We start from the raw sequence: 23,997 nt of genomic DNA, 5'->3' as shown, positions 1-23,997 counted from the left end.
TTCACAGCTTTCCTAGGTGATGGATAGGGCTTTCCAAAGTGAAATGAACATTTAAGTCCAGAGGTAGACAGAAATGTGGCATTTCCCCTTGTCAATGTCAGAGAACCACAAAGCTCCTGGATTCTAATAACTGGGCCAGCACGTGGCTGCTTTTGGGCCAACTGAACCCAATAGTTAAGAAACTAATCTGGCAGTTTCCTCTACTGTAACTTGTCCCATCAGTAGAAGAAAGAGACAGGCGGTGTGAGATGCATCTGAATTTATGGAGGATGAGAGTTACAGTCATGGAGTTAGCTCCCCGTGAAGTGCCTGGACATGGCCTGCAAGCCAGCACTCCATTTCTGTTCATGTCAGTAAGTTTTGGTGTGCTTTTGCTTTAAACCCTAAAAAGTTAGGGTGGAAAGAACCAAAAGGCAGCATATGGAAACTGAGGGAGCACAGCAGAAAGTAAACCTGTATTTAGAGAACAGGTTGAAACAGTAACTTCAAAACAAGTTGTCAAAGGACAAAGTGCCTGCAAAAAGCTCCATCAAATAAATTAATATGTGCATGTATAAAAAAAGCAACACCTTTTGCTCTAACCTCTTCAGCTAATATAAACGAAAATTAGATATTGGAAATCATTTGCTGCTAGTATGCATGGATTTTGTTAGTGTCCCATAAAATAGGCATTCTGAAGTATGCTTTTAAAGAGGAGACTCTGACCTTCAAGCCATTTTTCTTAGTTCTCTCATCTCAAATAAGGATCCCCAAGCTTCTTTTATAGGTCTTGCTGGTTTTAAGAACCATCCCTGGTTTGAGAAAAGAGACTGGGGTATGGGGTGGGGGGCAGAAAACAAGTACTATTCCTGGAATTATGGGCTTCTCCCCCCCCCCCCCCCCTTCACTGTTTATCTATTCTGCACCACTCAGCTGTTCTCCGTTGCACAGAAATAAAAAGTTTAGTTTAAAAAGTATGTTAGAACAAAGCTGCAGAAATTGCCTGGAATTTCCTTCATTTTCAGCCATCTGGCTTTCATTGCTTACTTCTTTCCCCTCCTCCACGTACGTTTACCAAATCTTTTCAACACACACTGGCCAAGCTATCAAATGCTTATAATTAATAACAGTCATACTCCTTTTTTTTTATGCTAGTGCATTTTGGCTTTCCTTAGGCTGCTAATGTCATTGCTAGTATAAACCAGGGAGAGGGTTGGTAAAGTTTAATTGCCGAGCCTTAGTTGAAAAACAGAGAAAATCTAATCAAATTTAAGTCCAGAATAACAACAAACAAAAAAATCATTTTATTTCAAACTAAAAGTATTTCTCATCAAGAAAGGAGAGGAAAGGAGAAGAGAGTTCTTTTCTCAGTGTCTACTACTACTATGATTTTATTTTTGACATGAAGAACCTTGAAGATATATCACCCCTGAAAGTTTACATAACTAACAGTGTCAGAGAGGATTTGAACACAGGTTGAAATCTATTGGCTGGTTTTTATTTTGTTGATATCAGGATGTATTAGTATGTATTATTAAATGAAAAACCAAGATGTCCTGTACAGTAACATGAAAAAGAATGAAATGACCACTATCGCACAAAATTACACAAATAAAAACTACCTCAAAATGGATTAAAGATTCCATTACCTAAGACCACAAAATATATAGAAGAAAACATAGGCAAAACACTACATGACATGACATGTTGGCTACAGGGTTTTTTTGTTTTTGTTTTTGAATTGACTCCAACAGCAAGGAAAACAAAAGCAAAAATAAGCAAATCGGACCATATCATATTAAAAAGCTTCTAAAGAGTGAAGCTATTTTTTAAAGTATTTAAACAGTGACCCTATCACCCTAACAAATGGGAGAAAATACTTGCACGTCATATAACCAAGGAGCTAATAACCAAGATCTATAAAGAACTCATAAACCTCAAGGAAACAAAAACCCCAATCAACAAATGGATAGCAGAGCTAAATAGACACTTTTCCAAAGAAGATATAGAGGTGATTAACAAGCACATTCAAAAAAAAAAAGCTCATCATCACTTATCATCAGAGAAATGCAAATCAAAACCACAATAGCTACCATCTCACATCCATAAGAATGACCCCTATCAAAAAGACCAGAAAGCAGTGTTGGTGAGGGAGACTACTATTTTTTAAGTGCCGTACAAAATTCAGGCAAACTGTGCACACAGACACACTAAATGAAATGCTCAGAGCACTAAATAAGAAAAAAGAATGCCTGATACTTGAGAAGACATATCTGTCTGCTGTGAACAACCAGTTCCAGGTCTGGGAATGTATCTCTCCAGTCAAAGTTGGATGAATGCTTTTGATACCCACTCTGCCACCCACACAGAGAAAGTCAGCAAAAGCAAAGTTCAACCTTTTTTTTAAAAAAATATTTATTATTTTTTTTATGCATACAAGAACTGGGATATAGGCCAGGGGTGTGGGAGGGTGAGGATTAACTCAAGACAGAGTGGGGAGCAGACCAGGTGGAATTACTGAAACACACTGCTAAGGGGCGCAGCTGGCAGGTCAGGAGAGGTCTGCTGTGCCATGTGGGTCAGCTCCCTGGCCAGGGTATTGAACTCATGCTGCAGTGCCTGTGGATAGCTTCTTAGTGCTGGGCTTTAACATGCTGCACCAACAGGAAGGGCCCAAAAGTGAAGTTCAGTCTTCAAGACCATTCAGAAAGGTATTCGCCATATGATCTGACAACTCTGACTGGCCAAGAAAAAAAGCAGTTTCCTAATTCCAGTTAGGAATTAGGAACTCCATTCCAGAGGGCAAACACCTGTCTAAGAAAAGCTGCTTATCTTAATCACCAGCTGCCACTCTGGCACAGAAGCCCAGTAACCAAGATTTGAAACATCATTTCTCTGTTCCCAGAAAATGCTATATATTTTTTGAACACATAGACATCACCATGGACTACGAATCCACAGATAATTTATAGAAACTTGGAGTCCATCAGAGGATGCACTAAAAGGGACAGAGAACAATAATCCATGTACAATAAAAATTGTGAATTAATGATTTAAATTACTCCCAATTGAACAGACGCTACTGGGAAAAAGAAGACAACACTGTGTCACTACCAAACACACTTTCTTTTCCAGATCCATCTTTCACCAACCTGCCATTTTTTTAAGTGCCATACAAGAAAGCATACTGAGGATACCCCGCAGGTGATGGGCCTCTCTGCATTTCTTCCTTTTCAGCTGAAAGTCTGCTTTGCCTCTTGGATGTGAGATGAAGAGAATATCTCCCATCAGACCACTGCACTTGGGCCTCTTTTGTTGTTTTAATTAGCATCATTCTACAAATGTTTAGCTGTGTATGACTGTCCCAAGGAATCCCTCGTAGTGTCCAGTCAGAGGTCTTGCCTGTCAGTTTGACATAGGCTGGTGAAAAATCAAAATACTGAGTTTATCTGCAACCAGTGCAACAAAGTAAAGCTTAGTAAGTGTCCTTGTCTGGGATTCAGTACAAAGGCTGTAGAATAAATCAGTACTTCAAGGGTGGGAAGTAACACCTTGTGTCCAGTTCTCTGGCTCCAGAAGATGTCCAGCTAGTCCCAGGTACTGAATGCCTCAGTAGGGACGCAGCTCACCAAAGCATTTGGATGTCATTACAACACTGGAATGTGGTAGAAAGCCCCTTATGCTTATTTTTAAAGTGATGGTAAATAAGCAGAACAGCAATGTCATTAATTATCGGCACAAAGAAGTAACAGTAGCAGTCTCGTGCTTCTGCCTACGGGGTAATGCAAAGTCACATGAAGGCTGGCCAGGCTGTGGTGACCCCAGAGCATCTAGTACAGACAATTTGTTTTGCAGATGTGGAGACAGAAAAGAGAGACACTTCACCCAGTGCCACACAGCTCCTGGGTGATAGAACTGGGAGAAAAAGCTCAGGCATTCTGACCTGCTAGCCAAGGTTCCTGCAGGCTGTGTATGCTGAAAACATTCAGCTTTCTCCTATCTGGGGAGACTGCTGTCAAACAGCAGGGGGGTGTACCCCTCACCCATGCAGCGAGGTGATGGGCTCACAGAAATGGAGGTGGCAAGGTCAGCACAGAGATGTTGGCTCAGGTGGGACACAGCCCCGTATACAACACCTATGATTTTCCAGGGCCAGCCCTTAATTTTACTTTACCCATGACCACTGTTCTGATCTATATATGGAGCAATTCTGGTGATCAGTCAGGCAAATGTCATCATGGGTTTGTGCCCTGATCTGACCTGAGGAGATCTGTGATCTCCACCTCCTAAGGCTCTGAGCAAGACATCTGGATGGCTGAGAAATCACACAGGCAGCACCAGCTTGACCAGCAAACTGTTGCTCATTCCTCAAGACAACACATTGCTGCTCACATGATACACTTCACAGAAGCAGCAGAACTGTCTTTCAGAAACGGCATTCCCTTCATGGCTAAGATATGACCTTATCCAGTAACATTTTTCATCCCATCAGCAGGCTTGAAAATCTGGCTTTGGTTCTTTAAATACATCCCTTTGAAATCAGACTCATAGATGAGATAGTTTAGCTTCTACAGAAACTTGCTCCAAGCAAGTATCTGAAGGCAAGTTTCTCAAGACACCATAAAATTCTGTGGACTGAAGCAGTGATTGGATTGATTAACTAAGACTTAAGGTTGGGCAATAATGAGACCCAGGCAGGGCTGAACAATGAAATGCTCTAATTGATTTTATGCGTGCAGAATGATATACACAAACCCCAGAGCATGCCATAATGGATGTGAGTGCTGTGTGTACACAGATTTCATAGTGCATCAATTACACCACCCAGAAGCTTGAGTTCCGTATACTCTGCAATCCACTATGATGTGAGGATTGGGGACACAGGTTAAAAGGTGGCAAAGAGCATGACATTTGTGGTCAGTTCACGCTCCTTCAGGGGAAAACAGCATGTGTGTGCACTTGCCTTGCAACAGGGCTCACTGCATAACAGAGCCTTCTGGACCCCGAGCGTGACCACTGGGCTGGAATTCCAAAGCCCTGGTTTCAATTAAATTTAAGTGGATTTGACTAAAGGTTTGAGCTGATGCTAATTGGTTTTCAAAACACTGGGTAACAATAAGCATGCTGGCCTTGCCCAAGGACAGACACACCCATTTCTGCACACGCTCCTGGGTAGCAGGGCAATCAACACGCCCCTTACCTGGCTGGGCATGGGTCCAAACTGCAGGACTTGAGGAGCTGTGGGGGCCGGCGGCTGGTCACGCACAGGTTCTCATCAGCAGGCTCCCGTGTCTGTTTGTTCAGGCAGCTCACCACAGCCTCCTGGACACCTGTGCACAAATCACACTGTCAGGCCAGAGTGGGCGTGTGTGGGTGATGAAGTGTAGACAAGGCAGCTGGTGGGAGGTCCATGCGATTGGTAGGACTACTATCGCTGCATGTCAGAGACGGCAGTTTAAAGCCCAGGACTGTCCATCTTGTCAAAACTCTTATCTGGGAGAAGGCAGCACCATGGGAGAGCAAACCCCAAATGGGAGAGGGTGCTACCAGAGCTTCTAAAATGATTCGAGACCAAGTTATAGAACTGTAAAGTTGAAATGTGATCGCTTAATGGAGGAGAGCAGGGTGGCAAAAAAATAAAAATAAACTGTCCCAAGATCTTCACATGTTATCTTTTAATCAAGAGGCTGTTATGTTTGGAAGGGAAGTCCTGAGTAGAGCTTTAGTAGCCAGTATTCTGAAAATAGCTGTGATTCTGGGGCCAGGCCTCCAGGCCTCCAGGCTTCCAGCCTTTGCTGGGTCCTTTTGATTCTGGTTCATTTCTTTAGTGACCAAGGGCAGCTTTGGAAGTTGAAACAAAGAAAGAGAACAAGATGTTTAATCACTACAGCCACAGAATCTGTTCTACACTCTCGGAAAACAAACTTCTCTATATCTATGGAAAATAATCTTCCCCCTGATATCTGCATACCCGACTCTGATCTAGTAAGACAGGAGTTGGGGCAGTGACAGGCATAAGGTTAGCACTCTTGCAGGAAGGTGTGTGGTGTCTCTCATGGAGCCAGTCTGGGGCAGGGAGATATTGACTTGGGTCAAAACCAGGCATTTCAGGCCACCATTAGAATAAAAAAGGCTAAAATCCACAGGGTGTACGTTATTAGCCAGGCAGTGTGATTCAGAACTTGATGCATCTTTCCATCCTCTCATAACTTCATAAATAAATGAGCACTTTTAAATTGCATTTACCAGCAAGAAAACTTAGATTGAGAAGAGTTAAAAGACTTGTTAAAGTCATGCAATTGCTAAATAGTGAAACTGTGGGTGGCTATGCCTTAGAATTGGAGCTTTAATTACTTAGGACTAACATTTAAAAATGCTAAGAAATTGTGATATCAACTAGAATTCTCCAGAAAAAGACCTACATATTTGTCTGGGACCTTTTGGCAGATTTTAAGAGAAAGGCAAGAAAGGATATTCTCAAGAATTTGATTTCCAACATTCATGGCTCTATATAAAAAGATACCTACCTATAAGGCTATTATACCAATCAATATATAGCTATACTAAGTTTCTCTATAAAACCATTATTTAAAATGTGGTATTTTAAAGCCAGTATCCAAATTGCATTTCCTCTTCCCAGTAATTCTGAGAAATCAAACTGTTTAAAAAATTAATCACAAAATATTTACTCTGTGGTCATGATAGTACCCTTTGCATTTTTTTCCCTAAGCTTTTTATGAGCTTCAGTGCTTGGCTTAAATATAACATGACTGGCGCAGGGTGGAGCATTTGGGATTTATACTAAATATTCAAGTTATTCCATCCTATTCTGTAACTGATTGCTCTTCTCTTGGTTGTAGATGAAACCAACCATTTGAAATTCATGAGATGATGATGTAGCAAAACATGTTAGAAGAAATTATTTATATTCTAACTCTTACTTTCTACTGGACTATTCTGTCATTAATAACATAATGATGACAAAGTGCAGGACAAAGTCACCTATTCCATTTAGAGCCTAGAAGAGCAGTTATTAATTTTTCAATTCATTTACTTGAATTATAAAGATGTAAAGTGCTTCCCTAAATTACAATGTAATTGGACTTTATTCATTTATTCAAACCCTTATAAAATTGAATTGACAATCCCAAGTCAGGAAGTGACTGCAGGGCCATGTGAAAGTGCTTATTGCAGGTGTGTGTGAGTGGTATGACCTGTTTCCATTTGTGGACTCCTTTTACAGATCCAAGGTCTTTCTAAGACTCCAAGGCAATGGCTGTAACCATTCTACAGCTTCTCAAAGGGTATCAGAAATCTCTTAGATAAGTAGAACACAAATTCATATTACCCCAAACCAATTATCATAGCTGAACATAAAAGTCATCTTCAGGGGTTTAGTGCTAAGTTTAAGAGGCATTCCAAAGCTAATGAATTCCAAATTTTAGTGTAAAATGATGGCTTTTTCAATACTATTTTAAAATGTCTGTTGCCACAAGGGTCAGTTGATTCGACATCCTTAGTGCTTAGAGCAGTGGGGGAAACTATTAAAAAGAGCTCTTCTATAATTGAGGAACATCTGGGATGGTGTTGTGGTCAACATCATGTGTTTTTGTCACGTGCATTAATGAAAAGGGCAGGGCATGCTAAGCTGAACGTGCAATTTGGGCTGAGGAGAGGTAGTTGGGGTGCTTTGAAGGAAGGAAGGAAGGAAGAGCCAGTGATCTGCCATGGGCTGGGGAGTGTTGGAAGTTAGAGAAGGGAAGAAATCTGAGGGCTTTACCTGGGAGTCCACAATATACTCTGCCCAGGGGAATCAGGCCAGGAGGTGATATATTAGCTCACCGAGCACAAAATCATCACTGCGCTCTTTTCAAAAGACCAATACATGTGCTCTGAAGGACCATAGGTTCAATCAAGTACACTACAGCAGGTCCTTGTCTTTGAATAATGTTGTCTCCCTCATTATTTAGCTATAATGTTGATGAGAGAAAATATCCTCGCAGATGGGGAGCTAAATAATACTATCTGGAGACCTTGTTTCATTATATGTCATTTCACTTAATGTCCAAATGTCCAAGAAACTTAATGATGTTAAGTTAGGAATTACTATTTGTTGATTTTGAGTTTTCCTTTCTTGACAGAAGGACTCATGAGGAAAATAGCAAAACCAAAACCAGAAAAAAACGGAGAGAGGACTAATGAGGAAAAAGCAGCAAAAGGCATTAAGACTTTATTCCTGGGCCCTCCCTAGTGGTGCAATGGGTTAGGATGCAGCACTGCAAGTTAGCTGCAGCCACTTCAGTTCAAGTTTGGAGTCAATGCTAAATCTTCTCTCGGCTAGATTTTAATGTTGTTTTGACCATGTATGAGTTCAACCTAATAAAGCTATTCAGATTCTGATTAGCTCTCCCTGACCACACCTATAATTCACATATGGGAAATTAAAATAATAGGGAGATGATAGTGTGATGCAGGGCACAGGTCTGAACAAATTAGGCTCACTTTCAATCTTCTGGAAAAATGGGATTTTCAGTGTTCATATCTCCCAGAATAGCATAATTGTTACATGATATTTGATGACAGCTTGGGAAAATGCAGCCACCAACTACAGCCTAAATTACTAACTCATTCCTTCTGGTTGCTACCTCTGCTAGGTGAAAGGTTCTTCTTACATATATCAAATTTCATCTCCTGAGATTGCAAAAACAATGAAATTAGCTTGACCAGCCTTACAAACCAAAATTGATTTAACATCTATCTGTTAATCCTGTATGTTCTGGGTTGGCTTCAGCAACAGCAATGATTAAAAAAATATACAACGTTGTGGGCTGGATTTTGGTGAAAGATCAAAGTTGATAATACAATAAAACGTTACTGCCAAACAATGACTTCAAAATGTACATATCCTGTATGCTGAAATAGCTTTTTAGTGCGTATGGGCATCATATGGACCATATAACTCAAGCATATTTTCACCACTTTGGAATTTTCAACTCTAACATTTCAGGCGTAAATATATTACCTTGGCACAAGGATATGCTGTAGGTAAGTGTGCACAATTGTTGACAGCTAAAGACTTAAGCTATTTTAGTAACTTTACCCTGCCTTAGATATAAAGCATGCACAATTTTTGCTGCACAAAGATGTTCCGTTCTCACAGGGAGAGACCAACTGTTTAACAAATATCCAAATCTTATTTCCAAATTAATATCTTTTGAAAATATTTTAAATTGAAAACATTCCATGTCCTTTCTACACTTTGAATTTTATACCCCTGGTTGATCAGCACAACGGTTTGAATCTTAAAAGATAAAGGTATCTGGCTATTGATATATTCCATTACTGCATCTATTTTTTCCATCTGCTCATAAAGTTCCAGGCTTGACTTGTAACCGAGAACTGTAACTAAGAGAGACCATAAATAATTTTTTTTTCAAAGTACATTCGTTTTAGACTAGAGATAATGATCATTCAGTTCAGGTGATTATGGAAATTGGAGATAAACACACACCATGCGAACACTGAGTCATTTTGGACAGAAGCAACTGTGGTACTGGTATCATCCTTCCTGGTGACCTCTCAACATCTGCCTGAGCTCAGCGATGATCAACACTTGTTAAACACCCTCCCTCACTAAGCTTGAAGAGAAGATGCTCTCAAAGTGAGCAGAGAGCACCATATAAACACAGATAAGCTGAGTTCCAGCAAGCCATCTTCTAGAATCAGATGGAAGAAATTAGGCTTTAAAATAACAGGACTTTCCATTAAAACACTTCAGAATTACACGGTTTGAAATTGGAAGACTTAGAAACAAACAAGGACTTCAAGGTCAAAACTATTAAATGCCTATTAAAAGACCTGATCAAGAAAATTGGTTGTTTGCTAGTTCTTATTCTACTATTTATTTATCTTTTTCAACTACATGTGAATAATTTGGGCACAGTTGTGTTATTTTCTTCATAGCAACAGCATATGCCTTTTAAAAAGTTTCCAAGATACTGTGGCTTAGGAAACCGTTTTGGGAAATAATTTTAATACATTTTTTACACCAGTTAAGAAACTTTGCAGGGAATGCACAACCTTAATAGTCCAAAAGGGGGTTGATAGCAGTGAGAGGGGCTGGGCAGGAAATCAGCCAGTATTTCCTCACCTAAATCTCTCTCTGGAGGGCAGATATGGGTGAGTGGGAAGATGAATCTATTCTCTACAGTTACAAGAAAGATAGTAATCTTGAAGAATTAACTGTTGATTAAATGATTTCCTCTCTCACTACAAACCCATTTAGAACACCTGAAATAAAGAATCACTGAATATGTTATCAGTACACGTGGAAACGTTTAACATTTTAATTAACATGCATAACAAGAAAGCTTCAGGAATTCTCTAAGTGCTTGAAAAAAATGTGAAATGATAGGAGGAATGTGGACAGAGAAATAAATAGCTGATCTTGTTCTAGCTGCTACTCACTCACTTTGTGATTTTGAGCAAGTCATTCAGCTGCTCCATATCTTAATTTTATCATCTGTAGAATGGTGCCGAGGTCAGACGTTAAGCTCTGAACTCCTTTCCAGTAATAGGCAACCAGCGTTAACCACCCTTTGTATGCCCATGCCCTTTGTAAATAGTATGATTTTGAGAAATCAGCTGAATAAATTGTGACCTGTTCTTGGGAATAGGAGGGTGTTTTGTCATCTTGGGTCTCGGTTCATATCACATTCACTGAGGCAAGGACATAGATAAATAAAACAATGTTGAGAGCATTGCCAGTACAGTGTCAACTTTGTTTCTCAGTCAGCCACACGAGGATATATTGCAAAACATTGAAATGACAACTTAAAGTAAAAGCATTAGTTGTGTTGGCCACTTACAGCTGACAGCCTGAGAGCCACTCACATCCAGAGAGAAATACATCTGTGTTTCATTCAGTATGCTTTACATTTAGAATGCCTTCCTCCCCCTGCTTATCATTCCTGGACTAGCAGAAGTCACGTGACTTGAGCAAAGCAGGGAGGGGGATATAGAAACAGACAAGATGGCAGCAGGGACTTGAGACAGAGTCCCCCCCTTACCTCCTCCACATGACTCGGAGCACTTGGTGAAGCCCTCATACTCCCAGTCATACAGCTCATCAAAATCCTGCAGGCCACCGTAGAGTCCATCAGTTTCTTCTGGGTTAAACTCAGGGGTGTCCCCGTTGCAGGGTCCTGCATAACAGGCACGCTGGGATGCGGGCTTGGGCCCTTCACATTCGTCCACAGGCAGGTCAGCCACAGACTGGGAGAATGCCAGGAGCACCTGGCACCTGACCGTTCTCACCTGGGTCCCCACACCACAGGTCACCGTGCAGGGCGACCACGCCTCTGGGATGAACCTGCAGGTGGCAAACAAACAAGAGGACAGGGTAAGAAGCCCCAGGCCGCAGAGTGAGGGGGAAGCGTGAGGCAGCATTCCACTAGCTGCCAGGGACCCGTGGTGTTCCAGGACGTGCTCAGAACTCTGCCACCCTGTCCCGCGATGGGCGCTGCAGTTTAGTTTATGAGCTCATTTGCCACTGTTTCTGGATTGGTTTCCTCATGAGTATCATGTGTGCTCCCAGCTGAAGCATTCCAGCCACAGACCACCTGCTTTCTCCCGCTTTCACCCCCAGTAGTGGCTCTTCTGAGCAGGGAATTGGTTTCTTCTCTCGCACACTAAATCCCAGCACTTGTGCCTCCTGCAAGATGCTGGCTATTCTTATAGCAGACTAATACCGATACTAAAAACTATAACAAAATAAGCCCTGTGAGATATTTAAGTTTTTTTTTTTTTTTTTAGTCTGGATCTCATATTCTGTAACTTTCTTTGCTTTTCTGCTCAATGTGCTTCCCAAGATTTATTTATATGTAGAAAGAGGATTTTTTTTTGTAAGTTTCCAAGAATGGAGCAGTCTTGCTCCTCACACATTCTTTGAATTAGTCTGGTCTACAATTCTTTTTATATCATAGAGAAAAGCTGCGCTACAAATTTAAATCTTGAGGCATGTCGCCGTAAATGAGACATTCATACATGTTGGTCAACAACCTCGACTCTCATCCCTGAGAGAAGCTACATTGGTAAGAATTTGGTTTTTCCTCTAAGGTTTTCTAAAATGTAGGACAATGTCCAAATTCCAGAAAGAATATTTTCCTCCCAATAATCAATTATGGCCATAATTGCAATGACCTTGAGAGGGGCCTAGGGAAGAAAGCCCAGAGGGAACAACTAAGATTAAAAAAAAAAAAGTCTGTGTAATAATTTGAATAAAAATCTTTGGAATAAAAAAACTTATTTTTCCATGATTCTAGTACTTTCTCACAGGGAGTCCTGCTGAGGAGGCACGCAAACCTGGCTTCTTAAGCTTGACTTTGGCACAAAAGGAAAGGAGAGATAAGAAGGTTAGTGCATTAAATTCTAGCAAGTGCAAATGGTTCCTATCTAGTTTAGGAAAACTGAAATTCTAATAAGAAACCATCCAAGTTTTCAAACTAGATGGAATGCAACAGAGCTATTTCCTGGGCCTGCGTGTGGAGCTGGGGGTTCGGGCCAGGAGAGCCAGGCCTCCAAGGAGCAAATGGAGTCTGAGGCATACAAGGAGAGTCTTTAAGATGGCTCTGACCCCCACCACCTTTGAAGAACCATTCCCTATGAGAGAACAGGAAGGTAGGTGAGGAAGAAATGGACACACTGAATTATTCCCAAGAAGTTCTTATCACAATTTTAGTTCTATTACTTTGAATTCTTAACCCTACCTTCTGACACCTTGAGAGATTTGGAGAAAACCGTAGCCTAAAAAGTTTAAAGAATACCACTTACAGGAGCTTTCTAGAAATATAAAGACAAAATCTGCAATCCAAATTCTATCCCTCTTCTCATGTACTCACATCTACTTTCTATCTCCAAGAACAAGAATCAGGACAAATATATAAGCCCTGACTTTTACAACACAGGTGTAGACATAAACTATTTTCTTATATTCTACACTATATACTAGAAACTAAACTAACACTAAACTATTTTATACATAAAGAAAAACATAAAACAATAGTCCTGCAATGTTGGCAAAGATATTAAGAATAAGGCTTCTTTAATTGTGTGGCACTAAATATTGTTTTCAAATAAAAAAGAGGACAAATGGGCCCTCCCTGGTGGCGCAGAGGGTTAAAGCACAGCACTGAGAATCTAAAGCCGCTTCTGCATGAGTTCAATTCCCGCCTGCCCCGGAAGTGACCACATGGTGTGGCAGACCTCTCCTGACCCGCCCGCTGCTCCCCTATGCAGTGTATTTCATCGATCTGCCTGTTCTGTTCCCCACTCTGTCTCTGGTGAAGCCTCTCACAGATCCTGAGCCTCTGGCCTGTACCCCAGTTCTGTATGCATAAATAAATAAATCTTTAAAAAAAATGGAAAAAAAAAAGAGGACAAATGAAAACATCTGAGCCCTATCAGCTATTTTATACTAGCAAGGGGCATGGTTTACTAAAGTGACCTTTACAAGACAACAGGGGAAGTGAGCTTTATCTTTAATGGGCCAAAGAGAAAATATTTTAGATTTTGAGGGCCATGTTTGTGGGTCTTTCTGTATAGAATAACAAAGGGGGAGGAGAGAAGGATGGTATAGGGGTCTGCATTTGGCCAGTGGGCTGTAGTATTCCAGTGTGGCTATAGAGCACTCAGTGTAGCTACCAAAATCACCGAGTCATAAATAATTTCCAAACGTATTTTAGGTCCAAGGTTCCATTTTCCCCCATGTTGATAAGCTTAGAAAATGACAAGTAGCTGAACTGATTTTTTGGTGTGTTTTATTTTCCAAAGAAAGTCCCAGATGAAATGTAGAATATGGATGATGGGAAACTAAATCCTCAATTGGTAAGTGTGTGGTAGTTAACATCTGAAGGGTGATAAGTAAGCTCCTGAATCAGACACAAACTAAATCCTCAATTGGTAAGTGTGTGGTAGTTAACATCTGAAGGGTGATAAGTAAGCTCCTGAATCAGACACAGTGTTGTAAACCGATTAGGTCCATAAAACAAAATGAAACAGAGCAAAAACCCAAAAATCAAAGATACCCTCAGACCTCCTTGCCTATAATGAGAATGACTCACTTGGCCTGGTCTCTTTCCAGGGGAGGGAAGATACACCAACCAAAAGCATACAGAGTAGAGAGGGCATATTACCAAAGCCACAGAACTTGTTGCAATGGTTGAAACATGTTTATTTAAAGGCAGCATCTAAATGGGAAAAAAAAAAAAAAAGTGTGCCAAGTACCCATGTGTGTTTTTTTAACTATCTGAACACTTAGGGTTAATAGCAAAAACAATAAACATCTGTTTTATGTCTCCCAAGTGAGTGTCTTATCAAATGTCCAATAGCCTTACTGGCTTATCTCCCACTACACTTAGGTCTTCATCAAGTTCACACCAATTAAAAACAATTTGGTATTTAAGTGGGGCTGTCTTTTGGCAGTCATCTTAATTTCTCTAGTGTATACACTGTATGATATAATATATTCTTTCTTGTTGAAGGCAGGAGATTATATTTCAAAAGAAAAATATCTAATAGAGCAAATGGCCAAATGAATAATAACTGTTTTTCACATGAAACTTTCCTCCACATCCCTAGGTCTCCCAGCTCTGTATTTACTATCTTGAGATTTCTGGCCACAAGTGGGAGGAAGCAAGGTCAGTGGGAGGGCAGGCAAGGACTTAGGAGCTTTAACTGTAATATTTTAAAGACTCATCTTGACTAGGATTTACTAAATTAGAACCTAAAAGTGGGGTCTTTAAAGTGGAATCCCAGTAGGTCTTTCTTTTTTTCAATTTTGATGCACAAATGTACAATGCAAGGGGCTTTTATTGACATTTGGATAATTTAAAAATTCTATCTGTTAGTTTTATTGTGAGATGCATGAAGAATGGCTGGATAGTGAGTTTTTAAAGGATGAACGAACTTCAGAAATAACTGATAGGACTTCTGAATTTAGTCATCTCTAGGATGTTTAAAAAAAGAACCCTGACAAATAAATAATTTATGCTTCTGTCTGCTCTTCTATTACAAGATTAAGTTTTCACTTTATTAACAAATAGCTTATCATTTAATTAGAGCTATCATCACAGACCATTTTATGCAAGAGAAAACAGTGATAATCAAATTCACTTGTGAAATCCCAAAGTGGTTCAGTTTGGCTATTAGTCAGAAGCATAGCTTGAAAAACAGAAATAATCACTTTATTAATATAATGTTAAACAGAGATGACTTACTCTTCATAATTTAGTCTCATGTTACTATAGATATTAGCCAGAAGTAGACTAGTTTTAATTATGCATGGTCCTTGAACTAAGAAATTAAACTTTCATTTTTTCTCCCCTTCTTTCTCATATACATGTTTGTTTCAAAAGTTACTGGTACTCCAAATAAGTGACTTAATAAGTGTTATTTTTCAGGCTGCTACTAGCCTCATCTCATTCTCTGGTTTCAAAATCCAAACTGAAACTTGCTGGAAATCACATAAGAAATACCTGATTTTGGTTTAATTTTCATCCCCACTACATTTCAGCCATAAGCTGACAGTGGTTGTGGATTTCTTTTCCTTCCTGGTGTGTATGAGTGTTGGCATGATATCAGGGTGAAGATAGAGGAAAAGAATGAACAGAATACTGTAGAAAAAGATAACAAGAGCCTTTAAGATGGGCCCAAACATTTACAGATTACCAATACATCCTTAATAGTTATCTTAGCCTGTCATTGACTGTGAACTGTTTTTCTACTTTATAAATGCCATAAACTGATAATACATATAATTCTTGCCCAATGAAGTACAGTGTGTTAGTGAAGTGCAATTGACTGAAGTTCTGTGAAAACACTCACTTTGTACCTACTTGAAAATTCATTTCAGCATTCTTATTTGCCTAAATCTATATGCTTTTTTTAGAACTGACCTGAATTGGCTGTAACATCTTCTTGTTTATTTATTAATTAATGAGGTAAATAAAATCTTTGAGAGATGTTCCTATTATGTTTCATCAGGAATCATGGTTTTTTCTTCTTTAAAATATTGATCATTTAACTAGTGGCTATAGAAGAATCTGGAAAACTATATTGGAAAAATAAAATATTTTATCAGTACTTCTACCCCAAATGAACCAGAAAGTCTTGTATATAAACATATCCTTTGTGTGTGTGTGTGTGTGTGGGGGGAAGTCACTATACTTTATTGCTAAGGATGTTACTCCTAATTGCCTCATTTTATTTTTAACCCAATCTTTAGTTTTAAAAACTTGGTTCTTTTCCCAACTCTGCAAAATCCTTGAGACATTAATGGAGTAAAATAGGTGCAGAAAAAGGTGCAGTTATCAAAAAAGTGGGGTACTTTGGCATCTGAATCAAAAATATATGGATATATGAATAAAGTAGACAGATGCATGAAAAATTGCTGCTGGTGGGGCAAGACATTTAGAAAAGGGAAAGGGAAGCTCCTTCTTTCATCTACTTATTACTTGTATATGAATTAAATATATTACATGTAAAACCTCTTAGAGATTTAGGGTCTTTAAATGAAATTCAAAGTAAGATGCTTAACAAAACCTCCGAAGTAAGTCAGCAAAGAACAGAAACACTTTGGAATGCTACAAAGGGAAGGCAAGTCTTTAATTGTATCATTTTAGGCATTTTAGACCTACTTTTAAAACCCACAATACTAAGACAAACTTAAAACGATAATTAAAAATATAGCTAGAACTTTAAAATTTTGGGAGCACACTTATCTAAAATATGCCTTTCCATTTGCTTAGAACCACACCTAAATCATTCCAAGTAGATGAGAATCTAACTTATTGTGAAAGATCTTTAGTCAAGGATACTTGAACTGAATATGGAATTATGAAAATATTTCTTAACTGCTGTTGTCAGCTTACAACTCTCTGAGCTGCAAATAATTCATGCTCGTTATATAACTCAAAGTCTCCAAGCAACAGGTTTCAAACGTATCCAGGTCACCAACTGTACAAAACACCTACTAGAACCATCTATTTTAAGAGTTCCTTAAGTGCCATGCCTGGGGGTGCGAGGGTCTTCAGCAATGTAAGGTGACCCAGTAGAGTAGCCAAAAGTGGAGTGATCTTAAAAATAAAAATGACAAAACAAACACCACTTTTGACATTTGAAAAAGAAATTCAGTGACTGCCCCATCGAGTGCTGCTAACCAGCATTAAAGTGAAGGAAGGACTGATGCCAATTTTGCACTAAGGCAGTCTGGGGAGAGCTATATTTAGGGGCATTTTCCAAGTAGCAGACTTCATTTTCTCATGACAATGATGCCCTTTTGGAATTTGAGAGGCAGCTGGGCTCTGCAAGAATGCCTCAATGATTTTCCTGTAGAAAATGCTCTGTGCTAGAAGTCAGGGAAGAAAGACTGACTTCATTAAAGAACACATTTTCCTTTCAAAGGGACTTTATATTGGAAGGAAATTATGCAGGGGATTTGAGTTCCCTCAAAGTTCCAAGGAGTCAGAGACTACTGGGCTCTTTCACAGCCTGGGACCTCCATCTATTTGAATATTTTGTTAAATTCATCTTGCAGTTCTGACCAAGCTTTCTCTGATATGATTCCAGACAAGAACTTGGAATCTTATTACAGAAGGGGCTCTATTGTCAGTTAGGATGTGACTGTTCCTTTAACTGTAAGAGAAAGTCAGCAGAGAGACAGTTAATAGCCTATTTCTAAAAGTACTGGCTTTCATCATCTGCTATTCTCAGATACTTCAGGCCATCTTCCTCCCAGTAGCCATCTGACATAACTGACTGTGCTTGCCTTCTGAAACACTTTCTCCTCTTGACTTACTGGTATCAACTAAGAGGATTACATCCCTCTTAGTTCACCTTTTTTAAGGTCTTCTCCTTTCCTCACACCCTAAGCACCCTCAACTCAGGGTTGAGTTTGGGTCTGCTGGTTGACACTCTAATCAATGATTCTTACTTTTTAATGCCATCAAAGTACAGGGAACTTCTAAGTATTCATTCTTTAGACTAGACTATCTTTGAGTTTTATACTCAAAAATTTTTGGAGGGGAAGATTTGGCACATGGAGCCATTTTATTCTTTCAGAGAAACATTAGCTTATCTATCAAAATTATACGGTAATTTTTGTGTGTCAGGCAGTATTTTAAGTGCTTTATAAATACAAGTTGTTAATTCATAACAACACTATGAGATAAGAATGGTTATGATCTCCTTTTACTACATAAATGAGGAAATGGGGTCATAAGGAACAGTGAAGTTTCCTGTTCTAGGCCACCACATATTGTTCTAGCTCATGCTTAACAGTTTCACTCTGGTATTTCAAAGGGAGTTCCAACTTAAACTGTCAAAATGAATCATTTCATTTCCTTCCTCAGCAACCAATTCCTCATCCAATCACTATCTCAGCAAATTATTCTACTGGCCATCCAACTACTCATAAAAATTAGAAGTTATTATTGAACCCTTAATTTCCTTGATCTCTCATTTCCAAATGGTTCCAAATCCTATTCATTCTCCTTCAAGATTGAAATTGAGATGAATTTGCTTCACTTCATTTCCACTACCACCATTTTGTTTTTTAAAAGAAAAGGGAATGTAAATAGTATTGTTGAACAGTAACAATTATACATCTTGCATGTATGGAAGAGACTTTATATGACTGAGTAACTAACCTACGTGGCTCCAGATCCACTGTAAACAGCTTAGCTAAGGTAAGGGTGGGGTGGTCAGAAAGCAAAAGTCAGGTACTGGGGAAAACAAAGGTAGTTCTGCCTTTGACCTTGATGGAAAGTAATGGGTATTTTGATGGTGGGTGGGATATGGTAACGTGGATCTAAAGAAAAGTAAACTTATTACCTTAAACCCTATACAGTATTGTAAACCAATGATCAATTAAAAAAAGAGCTAAGGGGATTAGATATTAATATTATCTGGAATCAACCCTGAAAGATGTTTAGCTGTAAACATCAAAAGCAACCTCCATGTAGTCTACCACCATTTTGATATAATAGTATTTGTTAATATTTACTGATTGATATTGGGCCCTCCCTGGTGGCATAGCAGGTTAGGACACAGCACTGCAAGTTGGCACCAGCAGTTTCAATGCATGTTCGATCCCCAGTCCCGGAGGTGACCCACATGGTGCCTGACCTCTCCTGACCTGCCTGCTATTCCCTTTAGCAGTGTTCTTCATCGTTCTGCCTGCTCTGCTCCCCACTCCATCTCTGGTGTATCTTCTCACCACCGCTGTACCTCAGGCCTATACCCCAGTTCTGTATGCATAAATAATCTTGAAAAAGAAAACATTAGAAAAATATTTACTGATGTTTTAGACCTTTTCTATTATAACTCATTATCATTTTGACAGGCAATGGTATTGTCCAAAACACTGTAAAAAGGGACACAGAGATTATTAATGATTCTTTCAATGGAATGCTAGCATAGCCCAGCATCTTGTAGGCATTTTCTAATTTTATGGTAGTGTATATCTTTGTCTTTCACTAGTCTATTTTGCTACACCATATAGAAATTACCAGAGGAACTGGTGTCCATGGTCATGGAATTTTATCTGGTAGAAAAAAATTAACTTGTCTAATTCCAATTCTCATTTGAACTATTAGTTTTAATATCTTACTGGTTTTCCAACAGTTTTGACATATGCTCATTTATATTTATACAAGTCATGATTCCCCCCCCCCGGAAATTATAATTAAATAGTGCTATTCTTATTCCAATTACAAAGTGACATAATTGAGAAAGGGATTTCCAAGGTTTTGCTGCTCAGATTCTAATCTAACCTAACATCTCTGTCCTGAACAACCACAATAGCCTTTTTTATTGCTGAGTAATATTCCACTGTGCATACATGCCACATCTTCTTGATCCAGTCATCTACTTTTAGGCATTTGGATTATTTCCATATCTTACCTATTGTGAATAGTGCTGCAATAAACATAGGGGTGAAAGTATCCCTTTGAAATAATGTCTTTGTATTTGGGTAGACTCCTAGGAATAGAATTACTGAGTCAGATGGTAGCTCCATTTTTAGGCGTTTGAGGAACCTCCATACAGTTTTCCATAGTGACTGGACCAGTTGTCCAACCAGCAGTGTAGGAGAGTTCCTTTTTCTCCACATCTTGTTTCCTGTTTTTTAAATATGCGCCATCTCATGGTGTAAAGTGGTACCTCATTTTGGTTTTGATTTTCATACTTTCCAATATATTCTTCAAGTAGTAACAAGGGGGAATCTTAAGATGTAAAAGTTTTGATTGTTTTCCACTATACCTTGAAAGAATGTTAAACTCTTTCTTAAGGGTAAATTATGTCATTCTTCATCTTCATCTCCTAATCTCCCTTGTCCCCTGGCTGCCCAGGCACGAGACTCTGACCCCAGTATAGTCTCCGTTTACATCCTTAAATGTGTATTATTCTGTCCTGATTCAAAGTTTTGTCTTATGTGGGCCACTTCTGGATGACTCTTCACCTGGTTCTTAGCTTGGATACTCCCTTGGTCTCAGCTTTTAGAGGATGTCCCTGGTGATATTGGGGTTACTATTAAGTCCTGTTATAGTGCTTTTTCATTTTATCATAGCAATTTTCTGTCTTTGATAATCAAATCTTTATGTAATAATTCCCTCCCTACCCCACCAAGCTCTATGACACAGAAGGTCATATACAAGGTATTCAATAATTATTTTCAAATTAATGAATGAATTGAATAAGAAGGCAGATAAATAAGTAGAGTTGATGTTATGATGACTTCTTGGGTTTCTCCTTGAATGCAAAGACTGAAACCAAGCTAGATAAAGCAGCAATGTCCTAAAAGCTCAAAGAATTGAATTTATGTCTTAGATCAGGGCATTAGCATGAGGAAACTAAAGACTTTTCCTGATGCAGGAATTTTCTATGGTGTTTTCAATTGTTTTTGTGCCCAAATTTAGTAGCTATCATTGACGTAGTCATTAATATTTATTATAGTTAGGCAAGCTGTGCTGGCCTCATTTGCATCGCAGGGTTATCACATAGCTTGAGGGAAGCTGGAATTCTGTCTACCATACTTCAATTTGATCTCAAGAAAAATGATGTTTTATGGAACAAAAGGATTTTGAGTAGCTTTCGGTGGAGACTACTTTTGGTAATTTATCTGAGACTCCAGCATAACCCTGCTTTGTCAGACCAGCATTTACCAAGCAATGAAGGCTCTGGAGCATTTTGAAATTGTTTCTAGGTTACAGGGGCCCAAGAAGAGTCCCTATTTTTCTGTCTATCCTATGCATGTTAAATTTAACAAGCACAAAATTTGGGGAAAAAGAAAAGAAAGACCAGACCACACCACTAACTATATGTGGCAGGTACAAATAGAGCCAAATTACTTTTTTCACAAATGAAAAATGAGACTATGACACTTGTTTCAGACCAGCTCTCTCCCCCACTGCTTTTCTGACTGGTGTGAACAGAATATAATTTTAAAGTTTGGTTTTCCTTGAGGCCAGTTTGATTATTTAAAAAGCCATGTCCAGGGGACTACTTTATTGTTTATAAGGCTATTAGTTTTCAGCATAATATCAGAATTTATTTTTTTAATGTGTATCATTTTCCCTGACTTTATAGATAAAAATCTATAATACTGTAAACACAGAATACTTTTTCTGAACGATTTCTTCTTAACAAGGGTTGAAATTCGTTCATCTTGCAGCTTTATCAATTTCTTTCTCTTAATTCCACAAGTTTGGCAAAACCTTCCAACAAAAAGTCCAGTTCATTAAAAATGACCTTAATGGACTTAACATATATTGGTGGTGAAAGTGTCCATACTTTACTCTGGCACACAAAGATCCTATTAATTTGTCTTTGTCACTCTCTGGGGCTCAGCTTAGCAATAGTTCAGACTCAGTTTTCTGAAAGTAGCTACAAAATGAGCAGCAAGTAGAGACTATAGAAAGGGCTGACAAATTTAGAACTTCTCAGTTTGCAATAAAGCCTTTACTAATGCCTACATAAAAAAGGCTGCCTGCTCTCTTGAATTTGTTACTGATTTTTCTGTCTCAGTGCATGCTGGGAGCAATCCATGGGAATTGACTCTGCTTAACTCAAATTTAAGAGAGGATGCTTTCCTACTCAAGTATTTTCTAAACTTTCCTCATTAAACTTTACAGTTCTTTACAGACCCCTTTTTCTTCAAATAAAGTTAATAAATCTTTTCCCCTTAGTATACACTGAACTAAATTCAAAGTCTGTCACTTACAAGTGAGTCTTCAAAGAGGCTCAGACATATACAAGACAGTAAGGGAGCCCAGCTGCAGAAACACTAACTGAATTCTGGGCGAAGTTATGTTTCTTACTCACATGCTGTTAGATATAACATTTAGGTAGGCAAATACAATACCAACCTAAATTTTTCCATTTGTACATGAGTGATTAGTATACATTTGTGCTCCCTTTAAGGTTCTCCAGGAAGATGGATGATGCATGAAAAGGTCTAGTTGTAACCACAGTGAACACTGACAGCCTCCTGCACACTAGGTACCATTCATGTAACAACTCAGTCCTCACAATAACCCTGAGATATAGGCATTTTTATCAGGCTCATCACAAATGAGGAAGTTGAGGGCTTTGGGATAAGTGACACCGCCGTTGCTAGAGGGGACCAAAAGTTCCACAGGGACAGTGGCCTCTGGAGCTCACACCTGTCACCACAACACACTTAGCAGATCTGTACAGAGGTGTGACCAACAATGACACTGTGTGTAGTTTCTCTGAGGGTTGAATACACAGACTCATTCTCAACAACTCATATAGCTGGCACCATGATATAACGGACGGTATAGTAAAATTTCAGGTAATTTTCTGTAGCTTATTTTCTATGTATAGGTTGGAATCATGAGGTGCATGTATTGATACAAAATATAGGATTGTGTACTATGTAAAAGTACCCAATACTCTTTCCTCGAGTACTAGTTTGGAGTCACCATCAGATTCACATAAGTCCTATCACACTCTGCCAAATAGCAGTTCACATCAGCAGCCCTCCCCCAAACCCCTGTGATACCTTTTCGGAGACTATTACAGTCTTCTCTAATATATTTCTCAGGTTTGTGCATTGCCATGTCCAAGCCTAACTCTTCTGGTATTTTGCTCAGAGAGAATCATGACAGTAGAGCTTGGGAAGGAACTGAATACATAATTATCCTATAGTACTTTTCAAATGAATAACACGCTCATGCTGGGTAGATCCAAACATCAAATGACTTTCTTAAAAATCAACTCAGTCTGTGAACAGTTGGGTAATACCTAATACTTTGACCAAAATCCCATCATTCCTGTGATAAGAAGGCACTCAAGATTTCTAAGGGCAAAGATTATTGGGTTCATTTTTACTAAATCTATACTTGGTACCTAGTATGGCACAGAACAGGCGACTTATGAGTAGATTTAGCTTATTTTATTAGGAGGTTTGAAAACTAGCAACTCTTTAAAGTCATATAAAATAGATGATCAAACAGAGAACTCACATTAAGTATTCTGTGGTAGCGGATGATAAAAGGTATGAGATTGGAGGATTTGAGTAGACAGGGAGGAATCAAAAAGAAGAAGTTGGAAGTGACAGGACAAGACTGTGGCAGGTATAGGGCAGATTCAGTCTGGCCTTAGCTGAATGAGGCCTTCTGACTGTCAAGTGTCAATTCTCAAAAGTAAACGCTTTTTTAAGCTGGTGATTCTAAAGACAACCTGATTTTGCTTGAACATCCTTTAGGTTAGTTTAATGACTTGCAAATTGTGTTTAAAATTTCTTGATCTTGGGTGAGATGACTCTCGATTCTTAAGAAACACATCTGTTTTAAATATATATAAGATACTCCTTTTTATTTTCTATAGTCTGAGATTCATGATGATACTGTAATTCAGCATCTTGTATTAAGAATTTGAACAGCAAAACTATCTGGATCCATTACTGATGGCTGATTCTCTAAATATTCTTTGGGGGGA

General features: G+C 38.9%; 1 protein-coding gene across 2 annotated transcripts in view; it reads right to left on the bottom strand.

The window, feature by feature from the left end:
- Nucleotides 1-23,997, bottom strand: part of ADAMTSL1 (ADAMTS-like 1) — a 340,785-nt gene that overhangs the window by 140,253 nt on the left and 176,535 nt on the right. For both annotated transcript variants that reach the window (XM_004677681.2, XM_012721598.1), the window contains 2 exons: nt 11,049-11,350; nt 5,180-5,309 (listed from right to left, as the gene is read on the bottom strand). In XM_004677681.2, the coding sequence (XP_004677738.1) occupies nt 5,180-5,309; nt 11,049-11,350 (432 nt within the window). The remainder of the gene's footprint in view (nt 1-5,179; nt 5,310-11,048; nt 11,351-23,997) is intronic.

This window comes from Condylura cristata, unplaced genomic scaffold (genome assembly GCF_000260355.1).
Source record: "Condylura cristata isolate star-nosed mole 26May11 unplaced genomic scaffold, ConCri1.0 scaffold00006, whole genome shotgun sequence".
Taxonomy (NCBI): Eukaryota; Metazoa; Chordata; class Mammalia; order Eulipotyphla; family Talpidae; genus Condylura; species Condylura cristata.
This window is presented reverse-complemented; position numbering and strand designations above follow the sequence as displayed.